This window comes from Phyllobates terribilis, unplaced genomic scaffold (assembly GCF_046119375.1).
Source record: "Phyllobates terribilis strain yellow unplaced genomic scaffold, ASM4611937v1 Scaffold_9__5_contigs__length_417890890, whole genome shotgun sequence".
Taxonomy (NCBI): Eukaryota; Metazoa; Chordata; class Amphibia; order Anura; family Dendrobatidae; genus Phyllobates; species Phyllobates terribilis.
Genome location: NW_027362769.1, coordinates 399,556,013 through 399,577,169, shown reverse-complemented (window position 1 = coordinate 399,577,169; position 21,157 = coordinate 399,556,013). Strand labels below are relative to the sequence as shown.

Below are 21,157 nucleotides of genomic sequence, written 5' to 3'. Positions count from 1 at the left end.
TTCGTTACTAAACGTAAACTTTCTGTCTGATTCTAAAAGACATGAAAATCTAAAAAGAGGAACAAGAAGATACAAAATATCCAGAAATAAAGCTAACAATTTGGGGGTTAGGTCTGAACTGGCATCTTCTTGATGGGGTCTCTGCCTCTCTGGTTCCTCGTAAATAAAGAAAAACAAGAAGATCCAAGAGTATAAGTTCTTCTAGTAAAGTCTCATAGATGCCCTCCCGAAGATGAAGGAGTCCTCGCTGAGGACATTTCTCCAGGCTTCTAGTTTCTCCACCATGTTGTCTGCTATGTTAGAGGTCCATCAAGGTCCATGGACGGAGGGGATTGGGGGTCTAGATAGCGTCCATGGACTGATGGATCCTAATGTTGGTTGTTGTCTTCTATTCTTCAATCAACTGGAAAACGAACTCCGAGAACAGGAACGTTCCTGAGATATTTGTGACAACCTCAGCGATTCTTGAATACAATGGACAGAGACCTTCTGGTAAGACCTGACCTTGGCTGGTTTTCCCCAAATGTCCCGTCCCCCGATGTTCCTGTATTTGGTCTTTTTCTGGTCTATATATAGTCACTATGTGGCAATGCCTCATCACATCAGTGAATCCCGGAGACTCTCTGCCATGAAGGTAAGGGATCGCCCTTGTCCGTCTTGTCTCTCTCCATTGCCAGATTATTAAAGGGGGTTTCTGGGCTTAAGTTACATTTCTGCAATCACTTTAAGTGCTGCATCCTGACAGTAGGCCATGTGCATGCTGTCAGGGTTCCCCACTGTTACCTGTTTGAGCGGGCAATCGTGTGCCAATTTGCAACTCTTCAGACTTTTCTGAATTGAGAGAAGCCAATGAGGAGCCGATGGGCACATGACCGCCACCTTGAGCAGAATCCTGACGGTGTGCACATGGCCAAATGTCAGGATCCAGCAATCTCCAATCACATAATTTGCTGAAGCCCAGAAATCTCATCCAGAAGGTTCCTTCTTCTCTTTGAGTCTTGAGACAGTTTTGCTGTCAATATGGAAGTTGCTCCTGTCTTCACTCTTATTCTCCCCCCACCCCATCTTCCACCATCTTCTCCTGTGAGCCGAGTCTTCTCGTTACACTGAATGTCCAGAATTAGATGACGCCTCCGTCCGTCTGTGTGGGACTTTCTTGGCCGCACGAGGGCACTAGTGGAAAGCAGCGGGGGGCTTGGGCCTCCGTTCTGACATTTGGGTTGGTTTGGTAGGGAAACCCCCAATTCCACACACGATAATTGTAACAGCTGCGACACCTATGTAAAGAAGGTGGAGAATCCACTGATCTCTTCTCCCACATCACAGGTCTGAGGTCCTAATATTCCCCTCGTCCTCCTCCTGCTCTGTGGTCCATACAATCTGTAGCCCCTGATCTCTTGGCCCTGATTAGGGCCGAGGACTTGTGCTTTCCCCCTGGTCCAAGTGATGGTTGTAGACGTCTTCTTCTCATTGTCTTCTAGATCTTCCTCCTTCTTGGGTTTTATCTTATTCCACAAGTCACCGGTAGCTGGAACAAAACTCCACCAGGTGAGTGACGTAAAGCGCATGACTGAGGACCACCTTGTACCGGTAACGGGGTCATGGCAAGAGCTGCTTGATGTTGTGTTGGGGGAACGGGACGGCAAATGAGCTTTCTACAAAAGGAAGAAAATCATCTCACTAGATAGCGAGGGGGAAACACCAAGAGATACAGATAAGCACGCTCACTACAGCGTGTACACTTATTATGTGTGTATGCTCACCATATATACAGTATCTATGCTCACTATATACAGTATATAGCCTCACTACAGTATGTATGCTCACTATATACAGTATATAGCCTCACTATATACAGTATCTATGCTCACTATATACAGTATATAGCCTCACTACAGTATGTATGCTCACTATATACAGTATATAGCCTCACTATATACAGTATCTATGCTCACTATATACAGTATATAGCCTCACTACAGTATGTATGCTCACTATATACAGTATATAGCCTCACTACAGTATGTATGCTCACCATATACAGTATGTATGCTCACTACAGTATGTATGCTCACCATATACAGTATCTATGCTCACTATATACAGTATCTATGCTCACTATATACAGTATATAGCCTCACTACAGTATGTATGCTCACCATATACAGTATGTATGCTCACCATATACAGTATTTATGCTCACTATATACAGCATGTATGCTCACTATATACAGTATATAGCCTCACTATATACAGTATCTATGCTCACTATATACAGTATATAGCCTCACTACAGTATGTATGCTCACTATATACAGTATATAGCCTCACTACAGTATGTATGCTCACCATATACAGTATGTATGCTCACTACAGTATGTATGCTCACCATATACAGTATCTATGCTCACTATATACAGTATCTATGCTCACTATATACAGTATATAGCCTCACTACAGTATGTATGCTCACCATATACAGTATGTATGCTCACCATATACAGTATTTATGCTCACTATATACAGCATGTATGCTCACTATATACAGTATATAGCCTCACTATATACAGTATCTATGCTCACTATATACAGTATATAGCCTCACTACAGTATGTATGCTCACTATATACAGTATATAGCCTCACTACAGTATGTATGCTCACCATATACAGTATGTATGCTCACCATATACAGTATGTATGCTCACTACAGTATGTATGCTCACCATATACAGTATCTATGCTCACTATATACAGTATATAGCCTCACTACAGTATGTATGCTCACTATATACAGTATATAGCCTCACTACAGTATGTATGCTCACCATATACAGTATGTATGCTCACCATATACAGTATGTATGCTCACTACAGTATGTATGCTCACCATATACAGTATCTATGCTCACTATATACAGTATCTATGCTCACTATATACAGTATATAGCCTCACTACAGTATGTATGCTCACCATATACAGTATGTATGCTCACCATATACAGTATTTATGCTCACTATATACAGTATATAGCCTCACTACAGTATGTATGCTCACCATATACAGTATGTATGCTCACCATATACAGTATGTATGCTCACTACAGTATGTATGCTCACCATATACAGTATCTATGCTCACTATATACAGTATCTATGCTCACTATATACAGTATATAGCCTCACTACAGTATGTATGCTCACCATATACAGTATGTATGCTCACCATATACAGTATGTATGCTCACTATATACAGTATCTATGCTCACTGTATACAGTATATAGCCTCACTACAGTATGTATGCGCACTATATACAGTATCTATGCTCACTATATACAGTATCTATGCTCACTATATGCAGTATATAGCCTCACTACAGTATGTATGCTCACCATATACAGTATGTATGCTCACTACAGTATGTATGCTCACCATATACAGTATGTATGCTCACTACAGTGTGTATGCTCACCATATACAGTATGTATGCTCACTATATACAGTATATAGCCTCACTACAGTATGTATGCTCACCATATACAGTATGTATGCTCACTACAATATGTATGCTCACCATATACAGTATGTATGCTCACTATATACAGTATGTATGCTCACTACAGTATGTATGCTCACCATATGCAGTATGTATGCTCACTATATACAGTATGTATGCTCACTACAGTATGTATGCTCACTATATACAGTATGTATGCTCACTACAGTATGTATGCGCACTATATACAGTATGTATGCTCACTACACACAGTATGTATGCTCACCATATACAGTATGTATGCTCACTACAGTATGTATGCTCACCATATACAGTATGTATGCTCACTACAGTGTGTATGCTCAACATATGCAGTATGTATGCTCACTATATACAGTGTGTATTTGCACTATATACAGTATATAGCCTCACTACAGTATGTATGCGCACTATATATAGTATGTATGCTCACTGCATACAGTATCTATGCTCACTATATACAGTATGTATGCTCACTACAGTATGTATGCTCACTATATACAGTATGTATGCTCACTACAGTATGTATGCTCACTACATACAGTATCTATGCTCACTACATACAGTATCTATGCTCACTATATACAGTATGTATGCTCACTATATACAGTATGTATGCTCACTACAGTATGTATGCTCACTACATACAGTATCTATGCTCACTACATACAGTATCTATGCTCACTATATACAGTATCTATGCTCACTATATACAGTATGTATGCTCACTACAGTATGTATGCTCACTACATACAGTATCTATGCTCACTACATACAGTATCTATGCTCACTATATACAGTATGTATGCTCACTATATACAGTATGTATGCACACCATATACAGTATGTATGCTCACTATATACAGTATGTATGCTCACTATATACAGTATCTATGCTCACTATATACAGTATGTATGCACACCATATACAGTATGTATGCTCACTATATACAGTATGTATGCTCACTATATACAGTATCTATGCTCACTACAGTATGTATGCTCACCATATACAGTATCTGTGCTCACTACATACAGTATGTATGCTCACCATATACAGTATCTATGCTCACTACATACAGTATGTATGCTCACTATATACAGTATCTATGCTCACCATATACAGTATGTATGCTCACTACATACAGTATCTATGCTCACTACAGTATGTATGCTCATTATATACAGTATCTATGCTCACCATATACAGTATGTATGCTCACCATATACAGTATGTATGCTCACTACATACAGTATCTATGCTCACTATATAGCCTCACTACAGTATGTATGCTCACTATATACAGTATGTATGCTCACTACATACAGTATCTACGCTCACTACATACAGTATGTACCCTCACTATATAAACACATTTAGATGCACATTCATGCCTGAGACTAATGCTGCCCCCTTCTCAGCTCCGCGGCCTCGGTCTGAGGGCGGACGGCTTCCTGTAGACTGCCAGGATGTGTGGGACATACGTGGACCCTCTAGCGGAGTGCACATCATCTATCCACAAGGACCACAGCGCCCCCTGCCGGTGTATTGTGACGTGACGGCCGATGGGCTGGTGTGGACGGTGAGTATTACTGTGGGGTGACGGGCGATGGGCTGGTGTGGACGGTGAGTATTTCTGTGGGATGAAGGGCGATGGGCTGGTGTGGACGGTATTACTGTGGGGTGACGGGCGATGGGCTGGTGTGGACGGTATTACTGTGGAGTGAAGGGCGATGGGCTGGTGTGGACGGTATTACTGTGGGGTGAAGGGCGATGGGCTGGTGTGGACGGTATTACTGTGGGGTGAAGGGCGATGGGCTGGTGTGGACGGTATTACTGTGGGGTGAAGGGCGATGGGCTGGTCTGGACGGTATTACTGTGGGGTGAAGGGTGATGGGCTGGTGTGGACGGTATTACTGTGGGGTGACGGGCGATGGGCTGGTGTGGACGGTATTACTGTGGGGTGACGGGCGATGGGCTGGTATGGACGGTATTACTGTGGGGTGAAGGGCGATGGGCTGGTCTGGACGGTATTACTGTGGAGTGAAGGGCGATGGGCTGGTGTGGATGGTATTACTGTGGGGTGAAGGGCGATGGGCTGGTCTGGACGGTATTACTGTGGGGTGAAGGGCGATGGGCTGGTGTGGACGGTATTACTGGAGGGTGAAGGGCGATGGGCTGGTGTGGACGGTATTACTGGAGGGTGAAGGGCGATGGGCTGGTGTGGACGGTGAGTATTACTGTGGGATGAAGGGCGATGGGCTGGTGTGGACGGTATTACTGTGGGGTGAAGGGCGATGGGCTGGTGTGGACGGTATTAGTGTGGGGTGAAGGACGATGGGCTGGTGTGGACGGTGAGTATTACTGTGGGAAGAAGGGCAATGGGCTGGTGTGGACGGTATTACTGTGGGGTGAAGGGCGATGGGCTGGTGTGGACGGTATTACTGTGGGGTGAAGGGCGATGGGCTGGTGTGGACGGTATTACTGTGGGGTGAAGGGCGATGGGCTGGTCTGGACGGTATTACTGTGGAGTGAAGGGCGATGGGCTGGTGTGGACGGTATTACTGTGGGGTGAAGGACGATGGGCTGGTGTGGATGGTATTACTGGAGGGTGAAGGGCGATGAGCTGGTGTGGACGGTATTACTGTGGGGTGAAGGACGATGGGCTGATGTGGACGGTATTACTGTGGGATGAAGGGCGATGGGCTGGTGCGGACGGTATAACTGTTGGATGACGGCCGATGGGCTGGTGTGGACGGTATTACTGTGGGGTGAAGGGCGATGGGCTGGTGTGGACGGTATTACTGTGGGATGAAGGGCGATGGGCTGGTGTGGACGGTATTATTGTGGGGTGAAGGGCGATGGGCTGGTGTGGACGGTATTACTATGGGATGAAGGGCGATGGGCTATTGTGGACGGTATTACTGTGGGGTGATGGGCGATGGACTGGTGTGGACGGTATTACTGTGGGGTGAAGGGCGATGGGCTGGTGTGGACGGTATTACTGTGGGGTGAAGGACGATGGGCTGGTGTGGACGGTATTACTGTGGGGTGACGGGCGTGGGCTGGTGTGGACGGTATTACTGTGGAGTGAAGGGCGATGGGCTGGTGTGGACGGTATTACTGTGGGGTGAAGGGCGATGGGCTGGTGTGGACGGTATTACTGTGGGGTGAAGGGCGATGGGCTGGTCTGGACGGTATTACTGTGGGGTGAAGGGTGATGGGCTGGTCTGGACGGTATTACTGTGGGGTGATGGGCGATGGGCTGGTGTGGACGGTATTACTGTGAGGTGAAGGGCGATGGGCTGGTGTGGACGGTATTACTGTGGGGTGAAGGGCGATGGGCTGGTCTGGACGGTATTACTGTTGGATGACGGCCGATGGGCTGGTCTGGACGGTATTACTGTGGGGTGATGGGCGATGGGCTGGTGTGGACGGTATTACTGTGGGGTGAAGGGCGATGGGCTGGTGTGGACGGTATTACTGTGGGGTGAAGGACGATGGGCTGGTCTGAACGGTATTACTGTGGGGTGAAGGACGATGGGCTGGTCTGGACGGTATTACTGTGGGGTGAAGGACGATGGGCTAGTGTGGACGGTATTACAGAAGGGTGAAGGGCGATGGGCTGGTGTGGACGGTATTACTGTGGGGTGAAGGGCAATGGGCTGGTGTGGACTGTATTACTGTGGGGTAAAGGGCGATGTGCTGGTGTGGACGGTATTACTGTGGGGTGAAGGACGATGGGCTGGTCTGAACGGTATTACTGTGGGGTGAAGGACGATGGGCTGGTCTGGACGGTATTACTGTGGGGTGAAGGACGATGGGCTGGTGTGGACGGTATTACTGTGGGGTGAAGGGTGATGGGCTGGTGTGGACGGTATTACTGTGGGGTGAAGGGCGATGGGCTGGTGTGGACTGTATTACTGTGGGGTAAAGGGCGATGGGCTGGTGTGGACGGTATTACTGTGGGGTAAAGGCGATGGGCTGGTGTGGACTGTATTACTGGGGAATGATGGGCAATGGGCTGGTCTGGACGGTATTACTGTGGGGTGAAGGGCGATGCGCTGGTCTGGATGGTATTAGTGTGGGGTGAAGGGCGATGGGCTGGTCTGGACGGTATTACTGTGGGGTGAAGGACGATGGGCTGGTCTGGACGGTATTACTGTGGGGTGATGGGCGATGGGCTGGTGTGGACGGTATTACTGTGGGGTGAAGGGCGATGGGCTGGTGTGGGCGGTATTACTGTGGGGTGAAGGGCAATGGGCTGGTCTGGATGGTATTACTGTGGGGTGAAGGGCGATGGACTGGTGTGGTCGGTATTACTGGCGAATGACGGGCGATGGGCTGGTGTGGACGGTATTACTGTGGGGTGAAGGGCGATGGGCTGGTGTGGACGGTATTACTGGAGGGTGAAGGGCGATGGGCTGGTGTGGACGGTATTACTGGGGAATGACGGGCGATGGGCTGGTCTGGACGGTATTACTGTGGGGTGAAGGGCGATGGGCTGGTGTGGACGGTATTACTGGAGGGTGAAGGGCGATGGGCTGGTGTGGACGGTATTACTGTGGGGTGAAGGACGATGGGCTGGTCTGAACGGTATTACTGTGGGGTGAAGGACGATGGGCTGGTCTGGACGGTATTACTGTGGGGTGAAGGACGATGGGCTGGTGTGGACGATATTACAGTGGGGTGAAGGGCGATGGGCTGGTGTGGACGGTATTACTGTGGGGTGAAGGGCAATGGGCTGGTGTGGACTGTATTACTGTGAGGTAAAGGGCGATGTGCTGGTGTGGACGGTATTACTGTGGGGTGAAGGGCGATGGGCTGGTCTGAACGGTATTACTGTGGGGTGAAGGACGATGGGCTGGTGTGGACTGTATTACTGGGGAATGATGGGCAATGGGCTGGTCTGGACGGTATTACTGTGGGGTGAAGGGCGATGCGCTGGTCTGGATGGTATTAGTGTGGGGTGAAGGGCGATGGGCTGGTCTGGACGGTATTACTGTGGGGTGAAGGACGATGGGCTGGTCTGGACGGTATTACTGTGGGGTGATGGGCGATAGGCTGGTGTGGACGGTATTACTGTGGGGTGAAGGGCGATGGGCTGGTGTGGGCGGTATTACTGTGGGGTGAAGGGCGATGGGCTGGTCTGGATGGTATTACTGTGGGGTGAAGGGCGATGGACTGGTGTGGTCGGTATTACTGGCGAATGACGGGCGATGGGCTGGTGTGGACGGTATTACTGTGGGGTGAAGGGCGATGGGCTGGTGTGGACGGTATTACTGGAGGGTGAAGGGCGATGGGCTGGTGTGGACGGTATTACTGGGGAATGACGGGCGATGGGCTGGTCTGGACGGTATTACTGTGGGGTGAAGGGCGATGGGCTGGTGTGGACGGTATTACTGGAGGGTGAAGGGCGATGGGCTGGTGTGGACGGTATTACTGTGGGGTGAAGGACGATGGGCTGGTCTGAACGGTATTACTGTGGGGTGAAGGACGATGGGCTGGTCTGGACGGTATTACTGTGGGGTGAAGGACGATGGGCTGGTGTGGACGATAGTACAGTGGGGTGAAGGGCGATGGGCTGGTGTGGACGGTATTACTGTGGGGTGAAGGGCAATGGGCTGGTGTGGACTGTATTACTGTGGGGTAAAGGGCGATGTGCTGGTGTGGACGTTATTACTGTGGGGTGATGGGCGATGGGCTGGTCTGAACGGTATTACTGTGGGGTGAAGGACGATGGGCTGGTCTGGACGGTATTACTGTGGGGTGAAGGACGATGGGCTGGTGTGGACGGTATTACTGTGGGGTGAAGGGTGATGGGCTGGTGTGGACGGTATTACTGTGGGGTGAAGGGCAATGGGCTGGTGTGGACTGTATTACTGTGGGGTAAAGGGCGATGGGCTGGTGTGGACGGTATTACTGTGGGGTAAAGGCGATGGGCTGGTGTGGACTGTATTACTGGGGAATGATGGGCAATGGGCTGGTCTGGACGGTATTACTGTGGGGTGAAGGGCGATGCGCTGGTCTGGATGGTATTAGTGTGGGGTGAAGGGCGATGGGCTGGTCTGGACGGTATTACTGTGGGGTGAAGGACGATGGGCTGGTCTGGACGGTATTACTGTGGGGTGATGGGCGATGGGCTGGTGTGGACGGTATTACTGTGGGGTGAAGGGCGATGGGCTGGTGTGGGCGGTATTACTGTGGGGTGAAGGGCGATGGGCTGGTCTGGACGGTATTACTGTGGGGTGAAGGGCGATGGACTGGTGTGGTCGGTATTACTGGCGAATGACGGGCGATGGGCTGGTCTGGACGGTATTACTGTGGGGTGAAGGGCGATGGGCTGGTGTGGACGGTATTACTGGAGGGTGAAGGGCGATGGGCTGGTGTGGACGGTATTACTGGGGAATGACGGGCGATGGGCTGGTCTGGACGGTATTACTGTGGGGTGAAGGGCGATGGGCTGGTGTGGACGGTATTACTGGAGGGTGAAGGGCGATGGGCTGGTGTGGACGGTATTACTGTGGGGTGAAGGGCGATGGGCTGGTGTGGACTGTATTACTGTGGGGTGAAGGGCGATGGGCTGGTGTGGACGGTATTACTGGCGAATGACGGGCAATGGGCTGGTCTGGACGGTATTACTGTGGGGTGACGGGCGATGGGCTGGTGTGGACGGTATTACTGGAGGGTGAAGGGCGATGGGCTGGGGTGGAAATTACTGGAGGGATGACGGGCGATGGGCTGGTGTGGACGGTATTACTGGGGAATGACGGGCAATGGGCTGGTGTGGACAGTATTACTGTGGAGTGAAGGGCGATGGGCTGGTGTGGACGGTATTACTGGAGGGTGAAGGGCGATGGGCTGGTGTGGACGGTGTTACTGGAGGGTGAAGGGCGATGGGCTGGTGTGGACGGTATTACTGTGGGGTGAAGGGCGATGGGCTGGTGTGGACGGTATTACTGTGGGGTGATGGGCGATGGGCTGGTGTGGACGGTATTACTGTGGGGAATGACGGGCAATGGGCTGGTGTGGACGGTGAGTATTACTGTGGGATGAAGGGCGATGGGCTGGTGTGGACGGTATTACTGTGGGGTGAAGGGCGATGGGCTGGTGTGGACAGTATTACTGTGGGGTGAAGGGCGATGGGCTGGTGTGGACGGTGAGTATTACTGTGGGATGAAGGGCGATGGGCTGGTGTGGACGGTATTACTGTGGGGTGAAGGGCGATGGGCTGGTGTGGACGGTATTACTGTGGAGTGAAGGGCGATGGGCTGGTCTGGACGGTATTACTGTGGGCTGAAGGGCGATGGGCTGGTCTGGACGGTATTACTGTGGAGTGAAGGGCGATGGGCTGGTGTGGACGGTATTACTATGGGGTGAAGGGCGATGGGCTGGTGTGGACGGTATTACTGGAGGGTGAAGGGCGATGGGCTGGTGTGGATGGTATTACTGTGGGGTGAAGGGCGATGGGCTGGTGTGGACGGTATTACTGGAGGGTGAAGGGTGATGGGCTGGTGTGGACGGTATTACTGGAGGGTGAAGGGCGATGGGCTGGTGTGGACGGTGAGTATTACTGTGGGATGAAGGGCGATGGGCTGGTGTGGACGGTATTACTGTGGGGTGAAGGGCGATGGGCTGGTGTGGACGGTATTACTGTGGGGTGAAGGACGATGGGCTGGTGTGGACGGTGAGTATTACTGTGGGAAGAAGGGCGATGGGCTGGTGTGGACGGTATTACTGTGGGGTGAAGGGCGATGGGCTGGTGTGGACGGTATTACTGTGGGGTGAAGGGCGATGGGCTGGTGTGGACGGTATTACTGTGGGGTGAAGGGCGATGGGCTGGTCTGGACGGTATTACTGTGGAGTGAAGGGCGATGGGCTGGTGTGGACGGTATTACTGTGGGGTGAAGGACGATGGGCTGGTGTGGACGGTATTACTGGAGGGTGAAGGGCGATGGGCTGGTGTGGACGGTATTACTGTGGGGTGAAGGACGATGGGCTGGTGTGGACGGTATTACTGTGGGATGAAGGGCGATGGGCTGGTGCGGACGGTATTACTGTTGGATGACGGCCGATGGGCTGGTGTGGACGGTATTACTGTGGGGTGAAGGGCGATGGGCTGGTGTGGACGGTATTACTGTGGGATGAAGGGCGATGGGCTGGTGTGGACGGTATTATTGTGGGGTGAAGGGCGATGGGCTGGTGTGGACGGTATTACTATGGGATGAAGGGCGATGGGCTATTGTGGACGGTATTACTGTGGGGTGATGGGCGATGGGCTGGTGTGGACGGTATTACTGTGGGGTGAAGGGCGATGGGCTGGTGTGGACGGTATTACTGTGGGGTGAAGGACGATGGGCTGGTGTGGATGGTATTACTGTGGGGTGACGGGCGTGGGCTGGTGTGGACGGTATTACTGTGGAGTGAAGGGCGATGGGCTGGTGTGGACTGTATTACTGTGGGGTGAAGGGCGATGGGCTGGTGTGGACGGTATTACTGTGGGGTGAAGGGCGATGGGCTGGTCTGGACGGTATTACTGTGGGGTGAAGGGTGATGGGCTGGTCTGGACGGTATTACTGTGGGGTGATGGGCGATGGGCTGGTGTGGACGGTATTACTGTGAGGTGAAGGGCGATGGGCTGGTGTGGACGGTATTACTGTGGGGTGAAGGGCGATGGGCTGGTGTGGACGGTATTACTGTGGGGTGACGGCCGATGGCCTGGTCTGGACGGTATTACTGTTGGATGACGGCCGATGGGCTGGTCTGGACGGTATTACTGTGGGGTGATGGGCGATGGGCTGGTGTGGACGGTATTACTGTGGGGTGAAGGGCGATGGGCTGGTGTGGACGGTATTACTGTGGGGTGAAGGACGATGGGCTGGTCTGAACGGTATTACTGTGGGGTGAAGGACGATGGGCTGGTCTGGACGGTATTACTGTGGGGTGAAGGACGATGGGCTGGTGTGGACGGTATTACAGTGGGGTGAAGGGCGATGGGCTGGTGTGGACGGTATTACTGTGGGGTGAAGGGCAATGGGCTGGTGTGGACTGTATTACTGTGGGGTAAAGGGCGATGTGCTGGTGTGGACGGTATTACTGTGGGGTGAAGGGCGATGGGCTGGTCTGAACGGTATTACTGTGGGGTGAAGGACGATGGGCTGGTCTGGACGGTATTACTGTGGGGTGAAGGACGATGGGCTGGTGTGGACGGTATTACTGTGGGGTGAAGGGTGATGGGCTGGTGTGGACGGTATTACTGTGGGGTGAATGGCGATGGGCTGGTGTGGACTGTATTACTGTGGGGTAAAGGGCGATGGGCTGGTGTGGACGGTATTACTGTGGGGTAAAGGCGATGGGCTGGTGTGGACTGTATTACTGGGGAATGATGGGCAATGGGCTGGTCTGGACGGTATTACTGTGGGGTGAAGGGCGATGCGCTGGTCTGGATGGTATTAGTGTGGGGTGAAGGGCGATGGGCTGGTCTGGATGGTATTACTGTGGGGTGAAGGACGATGGGCTGGTCTGGACGGTATTACTGTGGGGTGATGGGCGATGGGCTGGTGTGGACGGTATTACTGTGGGGTGAAGGGCGATGGGCTGGTGTGGGCGGTATTACAGTGGGGTGAAGGGCGATGGGCTGGTCTGGACGGTATTACTGTGGGGTGAAGGGCGATGGACTGGTGTGGTCGGTATTACTGGAGGGTGAAGGGCGATGGGCTAGTGTGGACGGTATTACTGGGGAATGACGGGCGATGGGCTGGTCTGGACGGTATTACTGTGGGGTGAAGGGCGATGGGCTGGTGTGGACGGTATTACTGGAGGGTGAAGGGCGATGGGCTGGTGTGGACGGTATTACTGTGGGGTGAAGGACGATGGGCTGGTCTGAACGGTATTACTGTGGGGTGAAGGACGATGGGCTGGTCTGGACGGTATTACTGTGGGGTGAAGGACGATGGGCTGGTGTGGACGGTATTACAGTGGGGTGAAGGGCGATGGGCTGGTGTGGACGGTATTACTGTGGGGTGAAGGGCAATGGGCTGGTGTGGACTGTATTACTGTGGGGTAAAGGGCGATGTGCTGGTGTGGACGGTATTACTGTGGGGTGAAGGGCGATGGGCTGGTCTGAACGGTATTACTGTGGGGTGAAGGACGATGGGCTGGTCTGGACGGTATTACTGTGGGGTGAAGGACGATGGGCTGGTGTGGACGGTATTACTGTGGGGTGAAGGGCGATGGGCTGGTGTGGACTGTATTACTGTGGGGTAAAGGGCGATGGGCTGGTGTGGACGGTATTACTGTGGGGTAAAGGCGATGGGCTGGTGTGGACTGTATTACTGGGGAATGATGGGCAATGGGCTGGTCTGGACGGTATTACTGTGGGGTGAAGTGCGATGCGCTGGTCTGGATGGTATTAGTGTGGGGTGAAGGGCGATGGGCTGGTCTGGACGGTATTACTGTGGGGTGAAGGACGATGGGCTGGTCTGGACGGTATTACTGTGGGGTGATGGGCGATGGGCTAGTGTGGACGGTATTACTGTGGGGTGAAGGGCGATGGGCTGGTGTGGGCGGTATTACTGTGGGGTGAAGGGCGATGGGCTGGTCTGGACGGTATTACTGTGGGGTGAAGGGCGATGGACTGGTGTGGTCGGTATTACTGGCGAATGACGGGCGATGGGCTGGTCTGGACGGTATTACTGTGGGGTGAAGGGCGATGGGCTGGTGTGGACGGTATTACTGGAGGGTGAAGGGCGATGGGCTGGTGTGGACGGTATTACTGGGGAATGACGGGCGATGGGCTGGTCTGGACGGTATTACTGTGGGGTGAAGGGCGATGGGCTGGTGTGGACGGTATTACTGGAGGGTGAAGGGCGATGGGCTGGTGTGGACGGTATTACTGTGGGGTGAAGGGCGATGGGCTGGTGTGGACTGTATTACTGTGGGGTGAAGGGCGATGGGCTGGTGTGGACAGTATTACTGGCGAATGACGGGCAATGGGCTGGTCTGGACGGTATTACTGTGGGGTGACGGGCGATGGGCTGGTGTGGACGGTATTACTGGAGGGTGAAGGGCGATGGGCTGGGGTGGAAATTACTGGAGGGATGACGGGCGATGGGCTGGTGTGGACGGTATTACTGGGGAATGACGGGCAATGGGCTGGTGTGGACAGTATTACTGTGGGGTGAAGGGCGATGGGCTGGTGTGGACGGTATTACTGGAGGATGAAGGGCGATGGGCTGGTGTGGACGGTGTTACTGGAGGGTGAAGGGCGATGGGCTGGTGTGGACGGTATTACTGTGGGGTGAAGGGCGATGGGCTATTGTGGACGGTATTACTGTGGGGTGATGGGCGATGGGCTGGTGTGGACGGTATTACTGTGGGGAATGACGGGCAATGGGCTGGTGTGGACGGTGAGTATTACTGTGGGATGAAGGGCGATGGGCTGGTGTGGACGGTATTACTGTGGGGTGAAGGGCGATGGGCTGGTGTGGACAGTATTACTGTGGGGTGAAGGGCGATGGGCTGGTGTGGACGGTGAGTATTACTGTGGGATGAAGGGCGATGGGCTGGTGTGGACGGTATTACTGTGGGGTGAAGGGCGATGGGCTGGTGTGGACAGTATTACTGTGGAGTGAAGGGCGATGGGCTGGTCTGGACGGTATTACTGTGGGCTGAAGGGCGATGGGCTGGTCTGGACGGTATTACTGTGGAGTGAAGGGCGATGGGCTGGTGTGGACGGTATTACTATGGGGTGAAGGGCAATGGGCTGGTGTGGACGGTATTACTGGAGGGTGAAGGGCGATGGGCTGGTGTGGACGGTATTACTGTGGGGTGAAGGGCGATGGGCTGGTGTGGACGGTATTACTGTGGGGTGAAGGGCGATGGGCTGGTGTGGACGGTATTACTGTTGGATGACGGCCAATGGGCTGGTGTGGATGGTATTACTGTGGGATGAAGGGCGATGGGCTGGTGTGGACGGTATTACTGTTGGATGACGGCCGATGGGCTGGTGTGGATGGTATTACTGTGGGATGAAGGGCGATGGGCTGGTGTGGACGGTATTACTGTTGGATGACGGCCGATGGGCTGGTGTGGATGGTATTACTGTGGGATGAAGGGCGATGGGCTGGTGTGGACGGTATTACTGTGAGGTGAAGGGCGATGGGCTGGTGTGGATGGTATTACTGTGGGGTGAAGGGCGATGGGCTGGTGTGGATGGTATTACTGTGGGGTGAAGGGCGATGGGCTGGTGTGGACGGTATTACTGTTGGATGACGGCCGATGGGCTGGTGTGGATGGTATTACTGTGGGATGAAGGGCGATGGGCTGGTGTGGACGGTATTACTGTTGGATGACGGCCGATGGGCTGGTGTGGATGGTATTACTGTGGGATGAAGGGCGATGGGCTGGTGTGGACGGTATTACTGTGAGGTGAAGGGCGATGGGCTGGTGTGGACGGTATTACTGTGGGGTGAAGGGCGATGGGCTGGTGTGGACGGTATTACTGTGGGGTGACGGCCGATGGCCTGGTCTGGACGGTATTACTGTTGGATGATGGCCGATGGGCTGATCTGGACGGTATTACTGTGGGGTGATGGGCGATGGGCTGGTGTGGACGGTATTACTGTGGGGTGAAGGGCGATGGGCTGGTCTGGACGGTATTACTGTGCGGTGAAGGCCGATGGGCTGGTCTGAACGGTATTACTGTGGGGTGAAGGACGATGGGCTGGTCTGGACGGTATTACTGTGGGGTGAAGGACGATGGGCTGGTGTGGACGGTATTACTGTGGGGTGAAGGGCGATGGGCTGGTGTGGACGGTATTACTGTGGGGTGAAGGGCGATGGGCTGGTGTGGACTCTATTACTGAGGGGTAAAGGGCGATGGGCTGGTGTGGACGGTATTACTGTGGGGTGAAGGGCGATGGGCTGGTCTGGACAGTATTACTGTGGGGTGAAGGATGATGGGCTGGTGTGGACGGTGAGTATTACTGTGGGGTGAAGGACGATGGGCTGGTCTGGACGGTATTACTGTGGGGTGAAGGGCGATGGGCTGGTGTGGACCGTGAGTATTACTGTGGGGTGAAGGACGATGGGCTGGTCTGGACGGTATTACTGTGGGGTGAAGGACGATGGGCTGGTGTGGACGGTATTACTGTGGGGTGAAGGGCGATGGGCTGGTGTGGACGGTATTACTGTGGGGTGAAGGGCGATGGGCTGGTGTGGACGGTATTACTGTGGGGTGAAGGGCGATGGGCTGGTGTGGACTGTATTACTGTGGGGTAAAGGGCGATGGGCTGGTGTGGACGGTATTACTGTGGGGTAAAGGGCGATGGGCTGGTGTGGACGGTATTATTGTGGGATGAAGGGCGATGGGCTGGTGTGGACTGTATTACTGGGAAATGACGGGCGATGGGCTGGTCTGGACGGTATTACTGTGGGGTGAAGGGCGATGGGCTGGTGTGGATGGTATTACTGTGGGGTGAAGGGCGATGGGCTGGTCTGGACGGTATTACTGTGGGGTGAAGGACGATGGGCTGGTCTGGACGGTAATACTGTGGGGTGATGGGCGATGGGCTGGTCTGGATGGTATTACTGTGGGGTGAAGGGCGATGGGCTGGTGTGGACGGTATTACTGTGGGGTGAAGGGCGATAGGCTGGTGTGGACTATTACTGTGGGGTGAAGGGCGATGGGCTGGTCTGGACGGTATTACTGTGGGGTGAAGGGCAATGGGCTGGTGTGGTCGGTATTACTGGCGAATGACGGGCGATGGGCTGGTCTGGACGGTATTACTGTGGGGTGAAGGGCGATGGGCTGGTGTGGACGGTATTACTGGAGGGTGAAGGGCGATGGGCTGGTGTGGACGGTATTACTGGAGGGTGAAGGGCGATGGGCTGGTGTGGACGGTATTACTGGAGGGTGAAGGGCGATGGGCTGGTGTGGACGGTATTACTGGAGGGTGAAGGGCGATGGGCTGGTGTGGACAGTATTACTGGAGGGTGAAGGGCGATGGGCTGGTGTGGACGGTATTACTGGAGGGTGAAGGGCGATGGGCTGGTGTGGACGGTATTACTGGAGGGTGAAGGGCGATGGGCTGGTGTGGACGGTATTACTGTGGGGTGAAGGGCGATGGGCTGGTGTGGACTGTATTACTGTGGGGTGAAGGGCGATGGGCTGGTGTGGACGGTATTACTGTGGGGTGCAGGGCGATGGGCTGGTGTGGACGGTATTACTGTGGGGTGAAGGGCGATGGGCTGGTGTGGACGGTATTACTGTGGGGTGAAGGGCGATGGGCTGGTGTGGACGGTATTACTGTGGGGTGAAGGGCGATGGGCTGGTGTGGACTGTATTACTGTGGGGTGAAGGGCAATGGGCTGGTGTGGACGGTATTACTGTGGGGTGAAGGGCGATGGGCTGGTGTGGACGGTATTACTGGAGGGTGAAGGGCGATGGGCTGGTGTGGACGGTATTACTGGAGGGTGACGGGCGATGGGCTGGTGTGGACGGTATTATTGGGGAATGACGGGCAATGGGCTGGTGTGGACGGTATTACTGTGGGGTGAAGGGCGATGGGCTGGTGTGGACGGTATTACTGGAGGGTGAAGGGCGATGGGCTGGTGTGGACGGTATTACTGGAGGGTGAAGGGTGATGGGCTGGTGTGGATGGTATTACTGTGGGGTGATGGGCGATGGGCTGGTGTGGACGGTATTACTGTGGGGAATGACGGGTAATGGGCTGGTGTGGATGGTATTACTGTGAGGTGAAGGGCGATGGGCTGGTGTGGACGGTATTACTGTGGGGTGACGGCCAATGGGCTGGTCTGAACGGTATTACTGTGGGGTGACGGCCGATGGGCTGGTCTGGACGGTATTACTGTGGGGTGACGGCCGATGGGCTGGTCTGGACGGTATTACTGTGGGGTGAAGGGCGATGGGCTGGTCTGAACGGTATTACTGTGGGGTGAAGGACGATGGGCTGGTGTGGACGGTATTACTGTGGGGTGATGGGCGATGGGCTGGTGTGGACGGTATTACTGTGGGGTGAAGGGCGATGGGCTGGTGTGGACGGTATTACTGTGGGGTGAAGGGCGATGGGCTGGTGTGGACGGTATTACTGTGGGGTGAAGGACGATGGGCTGGTCTGAACGGTATTACTGTGGGGTGAAGCACGATGGGCTGGTCTGGACGGTATTACTGTGGGGTGAAGGTCGATGGGCTGGTGTGGAAGGTATTACTGTGGGGTGACGGCCGATGGGCTGGTCTGGACGGTATTACTGTGGGGTGATGGTCGATGGGCTGGTGTGGACGGTATTACTGTGGGGTGAAGGGCGATGGGCTGGTGTGGACGGTATTACTGTGGGGTGAAGGGCGATGGGCTGGTGTGGACGGTATTACTGTGTGGTGAAGGGCGATGGGCTGGTGTGGACGGTATTACTGTGGGGTGACGGGCGATGGGCTGGTGTGGACGGTATTACTGTGGGGTGAAGAGCGATGGGCTTGTGTGGACGGTATTACTGTGGGGTGAAGGGCGATGCGCTGGTGTGGACGGTATTACTGTGGGGTGAAGGGCGATGGGCTGGTGTGGACGGTATTACTGTGGGGTGAAGGGCGATGGGCTGGTGTGGACGGTATTACTGTGGGATGAAGGGCGATGGGCTGGTGTGGACGGCGAGTATTACTGGGGGGTGACGGGCGATGGGCTGGTGTGGACGGTATTACTGTGGGGTGAAGGGCGATGGGCTGGTGTGGACGGTATTACTGTGGGGTGAAGGGCGATGGGCTGGTGTGGACGTTATTACTGTGGGATGAAGGGCGATGGGGTGGTGTGGACGGCGAGTATTACTGGGGGGTGACGGGCGATGGGATGGTGTGGACTGTATTACTGTGGGGTGAAGGGCGATGGGCTGGTGTGGACGGTATTACTGTGGGATGAAGGGCGATGGGGTGGTGTGGACGGCGAGTATTACTGGGGGGTGACGGGCGATGGGCTGGTGTGGACGGTATTACTGTGGGGTGAAGGGCGATGGGCTGGTGTGGACGGTATTACTGTGGGGTGAAGGGCGATGGGCTGGTGTGGACGGTATTACTGTGGGATGAAGGGCGATGGGGTGGTGTGGACGGCGAGTATTACTGGGGGGTGACGGGCGATGGGATGGTGTTAGCAGCGAGCATTCCTGGGGGGTGATGAGTGACGGGCTGGTGTGGACTGTATTACCGTGGGGTGATGTGGATGGTTTTATTGGGGATTGAAGTTCGATGAGCATTCCTGTGGGGTGATGGGAGATGGACTGGTGTGGGCGGTGGGCATTCCTGTGGGGTGACGGGTGGGCTTATACCGTCCTTTTATACCATCTGCCTCCTGGACAGGTGTTTCAGAGGCGGATGGACGGTTTGGAGGACTTCGCCCGCCCCTGGCAGGATTACGTGAGCGGCTTTGGGGCCGCAGATGGCGAGTACTGGCTCGGTAAGTGGAAATGTCCCGCATCCCCCAGGAGCTAATACCTGGGCTGCTGTTTGCAGGGTCTCCTCCCCAGGAGCTGGGATCTCAGCTGCTGTTTGCGTTGCAGCATTGAGTTTGGTGCCATGTTAAAGCTTTTGGTTTGTGGGTGCGGTGAATATGGCATTATTGAATATTGGGGGCCGTGAGTGTCACCGGGGGTCTCTACACACTTTGACCCCTCCCCTTGGTACCAGGGCTGCAGAACATCTACCGGCTGACCGTGAGCGGTGACTGCGAGCTGCGGGTGGAGCTGGAGGATGCGGAGGGGACGTGGGTCTCGGCCCAATACACCAACTTCAGCCTCTCCCGCCACGCCCTGAATCCAGACAGTGACGGATACCGCCTGCACCTCGGGGCGTTCACCGATGGAGGCGCCGGTGAGGCCGACACTTACATGCAAACTTTTTGTTGGGACTTATTTAAAGGAATTGTCCTGAATTAAAAAAAATCCCCCCCCCCCAAAAAAAATTACCTCTCAACCCCCACCTCTCCTCTGGGGGTCTCTGCAGCTGATAAGAGCCGTATACCCATGTGACTACTGCAGCCAATCATTGGTCTCAGACATCTGACACAATCTGGAGGTCAATGATTGGCTGCAGCAGTCACACGGGCAGACGGCTGGTAATCAGCTGCAGGGATGTCCACTCCTGCGATCATGGTGGTAGCGCTGGACGTACCCTGGACAATCCCTTTAAGCCGGCCTTGTCTTTTGCAGGGGACGCGCTGAGCCACCACGCCGGACACACATTCTCCACCTTCGACCGCGACCAGGACGGGCACGCTCTGAACTGCGCGGAGTATTGGGGCGGGGGCTTCTGGTACCATGCGGGGGGCTGCGCCACGGCCGGACTGAACGCGCGCTACAACATGACCGACCTCCTGCACCCCGCATTCTCCTGGACCACCTGGGTGGATTTCCCCCAGACGCTGCGGGGGAGTCAGATGAAGCTGAGGAGGGTCTCAGCATGATGAAGCCCCCATAAGCCGGAGCGGAAAGGGGGGGATATATACTGTAACCCTGGCAATAAAACACTTCCTAGCAAATGAATGTGCATGATTTCCATTAATGAGCGCACCCAATATCGGCGGTGGTGCGGACCCCTCAGATGACCTTTAAAGGCAGA

At 53.9% G+C, this 21,157-nt stretch overlaps 1 protein-coding gene across 1 annotated transcript; it reads left to right on the top strand.

Moving 5' to 3' along the window:
* Positions 1-584: 584 nt before the first annotated feature.
* Positions 585-21,052, top strand: LOC141161260 (microfibril-associated glycoprotein 4-like). Its single transcript, XM_073646043.1, has 6 exons — positions 585-634; positions 1,482-1,548; positions 4,959-5,119; positions 19,901-19,997; positions 20,228-20,410; positions 20,749-21,052. The coding sequence occupies exons 1-6, from the start codon at positions 590-592 to the stop codon at positions 21,000-21,002; spliced, it is 807 nt and encodes a 268-aa protein (XP_073502144.1). The 5' UTR covers positions 585-589; the 3' UTR covers positions 21,003-21,052.
* The last annotated feature ends 105 nt before the right edge of the window (positions 21,053-21,157 follow it).